The sequence below is a fragment of the Ursus arctos genome, unplaced genomic scaffold, assembly GCF_023065955.2.
Source record: "Ursus arctos isolate Adak ecotype North America unplaced genomic scaffold, UrsArc2.0 scaffold_29, whole genome shotgun sequence".
Taxonomy (NCBI): Eukaryota; Metazoa; Chordata; class Mammalia; order Carnivora; family Ursidae; genus Ursus; species Ursus arctos.
The window spans coordinates 23866496-23878817 of NW_026622974.1; the positions used below are offsets into that span (position 1 = coordinate 23866496).

At 33.7% G+C, this 12322-nt stretch overlaps 1 protein-coding gene across 3 annotated transcripts in view; it reads left to right on the top strand.

Moving 5' to 3' along the window:
• ADGRB3 (adhesion G protein-coupled receptor B3) overlaps positions 1-12322 on the top strand; it is a 695949-nt gene that overhangs the window by 383096 nt on the left and 300531 nt on the right. For all 3 annotated transcript variants that reach the window (XM_026507135.4, XM_048219740.2, XM_057303989.1), the window contains 2 exons: positions 2874-3023; positions 3875-3950. In XM_026507135.4, the coding sequence (XP_026362920.3) occupies positions 2874-3023; positions 3875-3950 (226 nt within the window). The remainder of the gene's footprint in view (positions 1-2873; positions 3024-3874; positions 3951-12322) is intronic.

Here is a 12322-nt window from a genome sequence, read left to right on the forward strand (position 1 = left end):
AGTGCAGCTGGTTTTGCTCCAAGGTTTATCAGTGATGAGTCACCTATTTTTATTGCATAAGAAATCAAATCTAGTGTTGTAATGAAAACACGATACAGTGAATTTAGGATAATTCTTGGAGCGTTCGAGATGTGCCTATTTGTTCAGGGACACTGTGTCCTTTGAGGTTTCTTCTAAGCGCTTTAATCCTCTGTAAGAAAAGCGTTTTCTCAGTTTTTGAGGAAAGTTGCTCTATTATCTAACCACCCACAATGACTGGTTTTGATGCAGCAATTACTGCAGAAGTAGAGGATGGAGATTGTGCACTTATGCTTTGCATTTATGTTCTTTTGTCAGCACTGGACACACATTGTATCAACTTGGCATACTTTAAAGCATTCATTTTTAATCTTACCTCTTTGGTATTCACTTAACATCTGAGCTTTGCAGTTCCCTAAAGACTGCATCTAAGTTTTACACAAGGGTTTTGGACAGTTACACCTGGTGAATTGAGGATGGAATTGATCCAAGTGTCTGGTACAGGGACTGAAAGAAGAAGGAATTAAAAGTCATCTGTAAATTATTTCTGCTGAATGGAAGTAGGTTTTCTTGTTAATCATGTCAGGGTCATGAAGAACCACGGTGTCATCTAAGGCATCTTCCTAGATAGCTTTAAGGTAGAGATGTATAATTTTAAATACTTGGTATTTTAAAGACCATGTATACTGATAATTTGAAGGCTAACATTGGAATCTCATCAGTCTATGAAGTTATATCCCTTTTGATAATACATTTATTGAAAATGTCATCTTTAAGAACTACATTTCTACTAAAATCAATGAATAAGTGTTTGTTTTTATGTCCTCCTTATGCTCAAGACTGCAATTCAAAGGGGTTTTTGCACAAATTAAATAGTGATCCTAATTGATTTTTATATTTCTTTAATCTAGACTATGTTCAAAAGTACAATCGAATCTATGTAGTCATAACTTAATAGCTAATGTGCCTTTAATTGAAGAATGAATACATTTCATCATGTGAGATACAAGCATGTGTAATTATATCATTTTTGTATATTTAAGGGTATGGCATTAGGCTAGAATTTGTTCAGGATAAAGTGATAGATTTGGTACAGAATGTGCTTCCTCCATTTGTTATTTCTTCTTTTTGTTCATTTGATTTTTGTTTTCTATCCAAGGTGTGTAAAAACAGATGAATTATTAGACTTCAGGGTCCAACAATTTATCTTTTGTTTATTTTCCTTTACAACAGAAACCGTTGTGTGACAGTCAGAAAAACCATCATTTCTTTTCAGCAGTTTTCAGAGCAAAGAGGTGAATTAAATTTCCTCTAAATATCAAGAAAAACCAAAGTTAGAGTCAGGGGATTTGGAAGCAGATGAACTTAGTTTTGCAGATTGAATAAAGCTCACAGGACCCTTAAGGAAGAACAATGCTACCAATTTGCTGACCTGTCCATCTATCTGCAGTGGAGAATTTGGACCTTTCAGGACATGTGAACCAGTTTATTTATGGGCAACAAAGACTATGTTGTTTGAAAAATTAAAGAAACTAAAATAATTATAGCTGTTATCCAAAAACAGCATTTAACATCCATAACGAATTTATGTGTTACCCAGCACCCTCTTTCCTTCAACATTTAGTAACAAAATCCTTTTTTAAGCTTATTATGTCAAATTACAAGCCAAATGAAATTCCATCCTATGCTGATAATGGATGTCTATAATAGCCTGAAAGAGCTTTAGTAAAGTACAGTAATACATAACCATTTCAATTTGGATCTAAGCCCGTGATGCAATATATTTATACAACTAATATTGTTAAATTCTTAATTTTCATTCTCTCGATTTAAATTACAAGTTTCTTCAGAGTGAAATCCACTCCTGAGGAGCTGAATGGTTTCTTACTTTAGCTTACTTTTGTAATAGCTTCTATAGTTTTCTTCATTATCTTTCTATTTAAATCCTCCATGACACACCTGAAGCTTTAGTGTAGAACAAGTAGGGACCTATGTAAAGTTACACAAATTACATTTCTTAATTGGAAATGTATATAATCAATAAGTGCTTAAGTACTTATCATTATAGTTTTATGACATATATGTGTGTGTAATTGTAACATATAATAAAAAATATATTCAGGCATTACCAAACATATCATTCATGATTTTTTCAATATATATTAAAATACTTATTGTAAGTAAAGACATGATTCTCCATTCAAAGTATACATTTATTACTTTCAATTTGGGGGGAATGTTTTAAAAGTTTTGTGTTTTGATCTGCTTGATAAATCTTTCTGCATATGATTTTGGCTCTGTGGTTATGGCATTACAGGTGCTTTGTTATTTGCATTATGACAATTCTGTCTCCAAGAACAATAGGGCTTTGCTTTCCATGCCTCCATGGTACCTCCATTTAATCCATGAAAAATTTGTTCTAAAGATAACATGCAGATGTAAATGCAGAAAATGTGTTCAGAAGAAAAAATTCAGATTTAAATGCAAATTTCAGCCTATGGATCAAGTGTGTTAATCAAAATATTTAGCAAAAAATACAGTATGGACTTCTGACAATTGGAATGGAGGTCAGCTGTGAACAACCAGTGGCAGTACACGCTGGTCCTCTCAGAATACACTCTATTGACCGTTAGTACCTGATTCTTCTAGAAAGCAACAGAAATCTGGGTTGATAGGTAAAAGAATTGGCAATCTTCATGAAAATTGTCTAATAATAAGATATAAGTGTGTTTTCTGGATCTGATAAATATAATTTTAGCTCAAAATTTTATTTTGAATATATTTCAAAGTTTAATTTGGTCAATTTTGATTACACTGAAAGATCTTAGTTAACATTATTACTTCTTTCTTAATAGTGGCTAGCATTCAGAGGCTTCCTGCAGCCTCTGTTCTAACAGACATCAACTTCCCAATGAAAGGACGGAAGGGAATGGTTGACTGGGCAAGAAACTCAGAAGACAGGGTAGTCATTCCAAAAAGCATCTTTACTCCTGTGTCATCAAAAGGTAAATATGTGAAATAATTTGAGCTTTGAACAAAACATTTCTAGTAAGATCGTTTCATAGTACACTAGATATAAATCTGCTTGTGTCAAACAACTTAGTAACAGTCTACAATCATGATTCTAAACTAATTTTGTAAATAACAAAAACTGACATTTGGTCTTTAAATCTGAATTTAATGGAGGAAAGGATCTATTAAAATGGTAAAAAAAAAAAAAAAATACAAGTGCAAATTCTAGACCTGAGCTTGGCATGGTTAAGTTTCAGGATTGACAGTTTTATCTCAGTGGAAAGCATGTGGTATAATATTTTAATTTTAGTGTGGAAACATGTTGCATTTCCACAGTCGTTTTTTATTTCTTCCTCACTTTTGCTTTGGTTTGTAGATATTATTTTGGTGTCTAAAAGCAAATTTAAGAAAAAATTCAGTTTTAAGAACATCTTCAGCAACCTCTAAAATTAGTGGCTACTTTTGACAGCGACATCTGAGACTTGCTTTTTACCTTGGAGATTTGACCTTCTAGCTTAGAGCTCCAAAAGAAAATTGTCTGTCTTTCCCCATATCATTGGGAATTGAAACTCCTTAGCTGCAACTACAGTAGCCTCCTGTCTCAGCCTGGTGAAGGAAGGTTACTTCAGATGACACAAAAGCACTGGGAACTCATCTTTTTAAGTTACCATTACTATGTATGGTGTGTGGGCAAATCTGCCCCATGCATGGTTATGTAGGCGTTTCTTCTACTCATCTTTGCATCAGCACGTACTGGAATCCCCTTGTAATGAACAGAGTAAAGTTGTAGAAGACAGTATTTTTCTTGTCGTTTCACTAATACTTTTAATTTCATTTTTTCTAGAAGTAGATGAATCGTTGGTATTTGTTCTTGGAGCAGTCCTGTACAAAAACTTAGATCTAATTTTGCCCACTTTGAGGTAAGCGATGAAGTAATAAGCTGTTATAATCTTTGTAAATTATTCCAAAAATGTGATTATAGCTCATTCTATGAAAATAGTCAAACAAGCTTTGTTAATACAAAGGGCTTTTTCTTAAATTAAATAGAAAATACACATTTAATGAACAGCTTATTAGCATATTATGCACTTCAAAACAACTAGAAAAGACAATTTTGGTCTCTGATTATACCCCTGCAATTCTTTTGTAACTAATCATGACTTGCCTTAAGACTGAGGGAAAAAAAAATTAAGGAAAAAAAACCCCTCAAGTCTCTGTAGTAGAATGGGTTGTTTTAAAATTAATCTGTCTTCTCTCTTTATTTGCACTTAATGGTACTGTTCATCAACATCACATGAAATTAGAGGAGTGCCATGATGACTGGGAATGCATGCTTTGTTCTTCATTTGCACAAGATCTCAATTTGCCTCTAAATAAATATTCAATTATAGCTACATTAAGAAAAAATGCTGTTGTTAAATTAGAGGACTATTTTTGGAAGAAATCCATTGATTTCTTTCCTCCCAGACATAAAGAGAAACCATTACACATAGTAAAGTGTATGTTCTACGAACATTAATTTATTTGCTCTATTGTCTTAACTACTTTACTTGATCTCACAGAAAACATCATTCACACCTACTCGGGTAGAGATGCTATCACTCATGATGACCTGTTTCCTCCACCCCGTCTCCTTCTGGATGACTGAGACCAAGTTTTTTTTTGGTTTTTGTTTTAGTTAAACACAGCCACATTTGCAGGGAGCTCTTACTCACACCCTTATGAATAAAGCTTCAAGTCTTTAGGGAGGAAAGACTGTGAATGATGTGTACGGTTATACCAGGAGCATAACAAATAGTCTCATAAATAAACACAATTAGAGTTCAGTCCAGCAGAAAAAAGGCCTTGCAAGGAAGCAACTAAGTTTTCAGCAGCAGCAGTGACTAGTCCTGATTCTTTGGATGAAATCTTTCCATGTGCAGCAAATTATTAATACAGTCGGTAAATCTCCAGCTGTAATGCAGGTTCTCCTTCAATCAAAGAGACAACTATGGGAAGTTGAGTTTTCTTTAACTCCCTTCTTCTCTGGATGGAATTTGGGCTTTCTGAATTTGAATCGGTCTGTGTTCGCTTTTGTTCTACCAATAACAGATTTTCAAAACTAATGAGTTTACTACCAAATTTTCCACTGGCTTTGTTAAAACACATTGGTGTGCGCAATTACAGATAAAATGGATTTATACTTACACTGCCTCTAACTTTGTGTATGATGTTCATTTGAAAAGAAATGTGCTCAAGTTAAATGTACCCAGATACTCAAAGTTAGACCCTTATTTCCATAGGGGGTTCATTTGTATGAAGCTAGTCTTTCAAGAACTCTAGACTAGACACTAACTTAAAATCAGAGGACTTGGGTTTTAATTTTAATTTCACATAACAAGAAATTAATAAACTTGTCCAGTCACTCAGAAATTGTCTGCCTTCAGTTCAACTTTAAAATATAAGCACCAAATAAAATAAACACATTGATGTGCATTATTCACCCTATTTGCTGCTGAGGGATATAGTGAATGCAAACAAAATACTCAACATAAAAGGCTTTAGACTGTGAATTAGTTTTTCTCCTGCATGTCTAACAAAGTTGCATTATGATTAATCTTGTTTTGCATCATACCATAGAACTCACTCACACAACTGAAGCCAGGCCATTCCATGTTTCATAAATTTAGTTAAGGGAATTGAAAATTTACTTAGGGTAGACTAATGAGCATGTTGTGAATGATTTAATGGATAAGGCAGGGCATAGTCCAGAGCAGTGGCTCCCCTAATACCACCTGTGACACAAACAGATTCAAATCTGGGGGCAAGTTATTGACGTTTTTTATATGTATATTGTGGGGTTGCACTCAAAGGTTCTTTCCAACTTCAAAAATTCCTTGTCTTTATTGCAGTAAAATCGTAGAATTGTGCAGTTCTGATGTATTCTTTAGCTTAAAGTCCTTAACAACCTATATGTAAGAATTATGAATATGTATACCCACTCACACTTTTTATGTATAAAGTAATTAGGTAAATGACTATAGGAAAACAATATTCACTTTTAGACTGGAAATAATGACAATGGAATGCTCAGGATGAAATGTTTGTTTAGGTACTATTTCAAAGGTGAAATATTAGTATTTACAACACATTTCCTTTTATTTTATACAGTAAAATAATGTAACGGAGCATTCTCAGGCTTGTTTTTTTTTTTTTTTCTTCTCCTTTTCAAAAAACTATTCCAGAAAGTTGAGTTAGTAACCATACCAATGATAGATCTGCTAAATAAGAATAAGCCTTTTAAAGGACAAGGGTGATGTCTTTGTTTTAGTCACTGAACAAATATTTACTAAGTAGCAACCTGGCTAACCTTACTGTCTGAATTTTTTTAATCTTCTTTACTGTCTAAACTCTAGAACAGTACTTAAAAAATAGTAAAGGTCCAAGAAATGTTTCCTGGAATAAGTAATTGTCTTATCTGATAGAATATTCCACATAAGACATTTTTAAAATAACAAAGTACATAGACATTTAGTGCACATGCCATACAAATATGTTAGGAACAGAGGAATAAAATACATATATCTTGTTGTTTTACTTATAAATTGAACTATGTGAATTGAACCCAGTAGGAAAGGGAATATCTTCCAATTCAACATGAAAAAATACACAAATTTGCTCTTTATGTTTAGTTATTTACCAAATTTTCATGACACATTTTCCTGAGTGATCATTTTACTAATTGTCTGTTGAAGCTATTGGAGCCAAGTTTCTCATACACTGAATAATGTTAGGCTTGCTGTTAAGTTTCCAGAAATTTTTTATTTTGATATAATCATTTTCAAAACAATACTTTGCATAATTTCTCCATGGGGACTAGGAAGGAGAACTTGATGTAATGTTTTGAATAGATATGATTTAGAAATTTCCCTTCATACATAGGCAGAAATAACTTTGCATGTTGACTCTTTTATTTAGAGATTTCTTCTCTTGCCCTAATATGCATTCAGCTATTCTTCGAGCGGCAATTTTTGTTTTGCTGTTTGATTGTCTTCCCTTTTACAATTAAGTAGATCAGATTGCCCCTTCAACTGAGGGAATGTGCTCTACTTAAGTCCAAACTAAATATGTGCTGCTCTCAGCCTTCCACTTTTGTCCTTCTTAGAATAGTTTTTGATAGTCAAAAAGGATAGAACCAGGATATTAGTGCTGCAAGGTCCTTTAAAGGTTAGTACCATCTAGAATTCTAATTTTTCACATGAGAAACTGACCTCCTTATTAGTTCCATGACCTACCCAAGATTGTGTGTCCAGCAGGTGACTGAGTTCTAATCCAACTCAAGTCTTCTCTGCCCAAACCAGGACACTTTCCCTGCCTTGCTGCCTCTGTGAGGCTAGTATCGATTCCTTTGAGCAGTACAAACTGTGCACTTTGATATCAGTGTGAATACATATTGCTCTTATGCAGAAAATCTTCTAAAGTCAAGGAGGAGGTGACCGTGTATGAACAAACTCAAGGATACTTGGGGGTCAACTTGGTGGCCCCAACCCAGACTATTGACATCAAGGTGTGAGGCTGTCACTCTTCCCAGCTCCTCATGACCATTTTTGGAATGAAGTCTGACCAGCAGAGGCCAGAGGGTCTTTTGGGAGAGGCGAGGCCACCCACACACATCACCCACTCAAGTCAAGAAAGTAACAACCACTCACAGCCTGACAAGCTCCCAAACTGCGGTCAAGCATTTTTTTTTTTTTAACTGTAATAACCTTTTAGTAGGACAATTTGGCAATATCCAGAGGCTTTAAAAATGCCTTGTCATTGATGCAGCCACTTCTAGGAATTTATGGTACAGAAATTATCTCTAAGGAAAAAAAAGAAAAGTGTACCCAATCATACACTCAAGCTAGCGTTTAAGAAACGGTTGTAAACAGTCCATTTTCTGACTCATTTAAATCAGATTCCAGTTTTATAGGAAATCACAATACTTTTGAGTATAGGAGCAATGTGTAGTTTTCCTTTAGGACATATGGAAGATATAGCTCTGTTAAAAAAAAAAGAGCATTTTAATGTAGCTATTAACATTCGCGACATTGTAAAGGATCTAATTAAAATTATATGCAAATTCCACTATAGTATTAAAATGCCATGAAAAATACAGATGAATAAAAAGCAACAATGTTCTCATAAGCCAGTAGTCATTTGAAAATTATCTTTCGAAAAGGAAAAAAAAAGTTTCAATAATGCAAAACCACACGAATTTGCTGTCAGGTGCACCAACCTAATAAAGATAAATGACGTGAATTTTTTTCATATTTAGCAAATGGAACTCATTTGAGTTCGTATATTTAGGAATTAAAAGCAAATGGGAAAAGTAATTGAACTAAATTATATTAGAAATAATCAAAAAATGAAAACATAATTACTTTTAAACCCATACATTCTGAAGGCAATCAACCTGAAATTGTTGAGTTCTCTTAAGAGCACCTGTTCTTCAGTTTCAGGACCTGAACAAACCTTGGATCTTGCTTCTTCATTCTGAGTTTTCAATGACATATTGCAGTTTTGTGATATTCTGTATCTTTTTATAGTATCCTATTGTGAGGACACTAGAAATTAAAATTATCTATGGGAATAGCAAGTTTGCATGAGTAATATTACAAAATATTATTATGCATTCAGTATATTATTTACAAAAATCTGAGTTTTATTTGGCTATACCTTTTGAAAGTGAATTTAAATCCCTGATCACTTAGCTTCTTTGTAGTTTTAGGTGTTATCCCTTAGTAAACCTACCTTGAAATTCTGATTAGTTTTAAAGCTCAAAATTAGCCCAATCCTACTTTTTAGCAGCCATCAGCTGATTTTAGTTTTAAAAGCATATATATTTAATTTAATCGTTTTGATGAAGTCCCAGTTCCTAGAATATATGAAATCATCTATTTTGTTTTGGTTTTATTTAAACTGGAGAGCTTGTTTGAAATTATGAAAATTAGTTCTAAAAATGGAAAGAGGCTACAGTAATTTTAATAATTTTTATTAAACCATTAACATCTTTTTACTGTACCTTGTCTGGTTATCCTTTATTTGCACAATAAGTTCCACAATCCTCTCCACTGATGTTTATTTGTAACACTGCAGTGCATTTTCTTTAATGTGATAAAAAACCCATAACATGAAATTTACCCATCTTAAGATGCACAGAATAGTAGTGTTAACCATATGCATCTTATCGTGCAACAAATCTCTAGAGCTTTTTTGTCTTGCAAAATTGAAACTGTATACTCTTTGAACAACAACATCCTTTTTTTCTACCTCCTCCCAACCTCCGGAGTCTTCCTGTTTCTAAAATTTTGGCTACTTTAGGTACCTTATAGGAGTGAAATCATGCATTACTTGTTTTGTTTTTGTTGTGTGTGTGTGTGTGTGTGTGTGTGTGTGTGTGACTGGTTTCACTTAGCATAATGTTTTCAATGTTCATCTTTGTTGGAGCATGCAGCAGAATTTTCTTCTTTTTTAAGGCTGCATAATATTCCATGGTCGGTATATACCATATTTTCTTTATGATCTATCAATAAATATTTAGGATGCTTCCACCTCTTGGCTATTATGAATAGTGCTGCAATAAACAAGGGTGTGTAAATATCTCTTTGAGATTATGTTTTCAGTTCTTTTGGATGTATATCCAAAAGTGGGATTTCCTCATCATATGCTAATTATATTTTTGATTTTTTGAAGAATCTCCATGCTGTTTTCCATAGCACTTTTACATTCCCACCAACAGTGCATAAGGCTTCCAATTTCTCCATAACAATGCCAACACTTGTTATTTTCTGTTTTTTTAATTGTTTTGTTTTGTTTTGTTTGTTCAGATAGTAGCTATCCTAATAGGTATGAAATACCTCATTGTGGTTTTGATTTGCATTTCCCTGATAATTAGTGATGTTGAGCATCTTTTCATATATTTGTTGGCCATCTCTATGTCATGTTTGGAGAGATGTCTAAGTCTTTTGCCCTTTTTTGTAATCCTATTGTTTGTTTTTGTTGTTGAGTTTTAGGATTTCTTTATATATTCTCAATATTAACCCTTTGACAGATATATGGCTTATAAATATTCTTTCTTCTCCCATAGATTGCCTTTTCACTCTATTGCTTGTTTACTGCACAGAAGTTTTTAAGTTTGATGTAGTATCATTTATCTAGTTTAGCTTTTGTTGCCTATACTTTTGGTATCATATCAAAGCAATCATCGCCAGATTCAATGTCATGAAGCTTTTTCCCTGTTTTCTTCTAAGAGTTTTATAGTTTCAAGTCTTATGTTTAGATCGTTAATCTATTTGAGATAATTTTGTTATATGGCAGAACGTAAGGATCTAACTCTATTCTTTTGCATGTGGATGTCCAGTTTTCCCAGCATCATTTGTTGAACAGATTATCTTTTCCCCATTGTGTGTAGCCCCGGCACCATTGTCAAAGATAATTTGAGTCTATATGAGAGGGTTAATTTCTGTGCTTTCTATTCTATTCAGTTGGTTTATGTGTCTATCACTTGTCTTTATTCCAGTACCATACTGTTTTGGCTTCCTGTAGCTTTGTAATATGTTTTGAAATAAGGAAACACGAGGCCTCTAGCTTTGTCATACTTGGTGAAGATTGTTTTGACTATTCAGAGTTTTTTGACAATCCACATGAATTTCAGGATTTTTTTTCTTTTTGTGTAAAAAAAAATGTCATTGGGATTTTTGATAGGAATTGCAGTGATCCTTAGATTGCTTTGGGTAGTGCCAACATTTTAACAATATTGTCTTCAAATTCATGAACATGGGACATCATCCCATTTATTTATGTCTTCTTTGGTTTCCGTCAGCAAGATTTTTTGTTTGGTTTCAGCTTAAAAGTCTTTCACTTCCTTATGTTCATTCCTAAGTATTTTATTCTTTTTGATTCTATTACAAATAGATGTGTTTCTTTAATTTACTTTTTGGATTGTTTGTTAGTGTATAGAAAAGCAACTGATTTTTGAGTGTAAATGTTGTATCCTGTAACTTTGCTGAATTTGTTTATTAGTTCTTTTTTTTTTAAGAATTTATCTATTTATTTGACAGAGAGAGAGGCAGCGAGAGAGGGAACACAAGCAGGGGGAGTGGGAGAGGGAGAAGCAGGCTTCACGCTGAGCAGGGAGTCTGATGAGGGGCTCAATCCCAGAACGCTGGGATCATGACCTGAGCCAAAGGCAGACGCTTAACGACTGAGCCACCCAGGTGCCCCTGTTTATTAGTTCTGACAGGGTTTTTTGTGGAATCTTTAGGGTTTTCTTCATATAAGATCATTTCACCTTGAACAGAGGTAATTTTGCTTCTTCCTTTCCCATTTGGTTGCCTTATATTTCTCTTTCTTACCTAATTGCTTTGATTAGGAATGCAATACTATGTAGAATAGAAGTGGCAATAGATGGCATCCTTGCCTTGTTCCTGATCTAACAGTGAACACTTTCAGTTTTTCACCATTGAGTATAATGTTGGCTGTGGGTTTTTCATACATGGTCCTTACTATGTTGAGATACATTCCCTCTATGCCTAATTTGATGAGAGTTTTTATCCTGAAAAAATGATTTTTTTCAAACTGAGGGCCTCAGAGGGGAGGGGTGTGGGGGAATGGGATAGACCAGTGATGGGTAGTAAGGAGGGCACGTATTGCATGGTGCACTGGGTGTTATACGCAACTAATGAATCATCGAGCTTTACATCAGAAACCGGGGATGTACTGTATGGTGACTAACATAATATAATAAAAAATCATTAAAAAATTAAAAAAAAAAGAAAAAAAATGATTTTTTTTCAAATGTTTTTTCTGCATCAATTGAAATGATCACATTACTTTTGTCCTCCATTCTGTTAATGTGGTATATTACCTTGATTTTCATATGTTGAACCATCCTTGCATCCCAGAAATAATTCCCACTTGATCATGTTGTATGATATTTTTAATGTGTTGTTGAATTTAATTTGCTAGTATTTTGTTTGGATTTTTTTTTTTTTTTTTGCATCACTCTTCATCAGGAATATTGGCCTATAGTTTTCATTTCTTGTATCTTTTTCTGATTTTGGTAGGAGGGTCTCATAAAGTGAGTTTGGAAGTATGTCCTCCTCTTCAATGTTTTGGAAAGGTTTGAGAAGAATTGATGTTAATTCTTCTTTACATGTTTGATGGAATTATTCCAGTGAAGCCATCTCTTTTTGGGCTTTTCTTTTTTGGGAGGTTTTGATTACAGATTCAGTCTCTACTAGTTATAGGTCTGTTACATTTTTTAATTTCT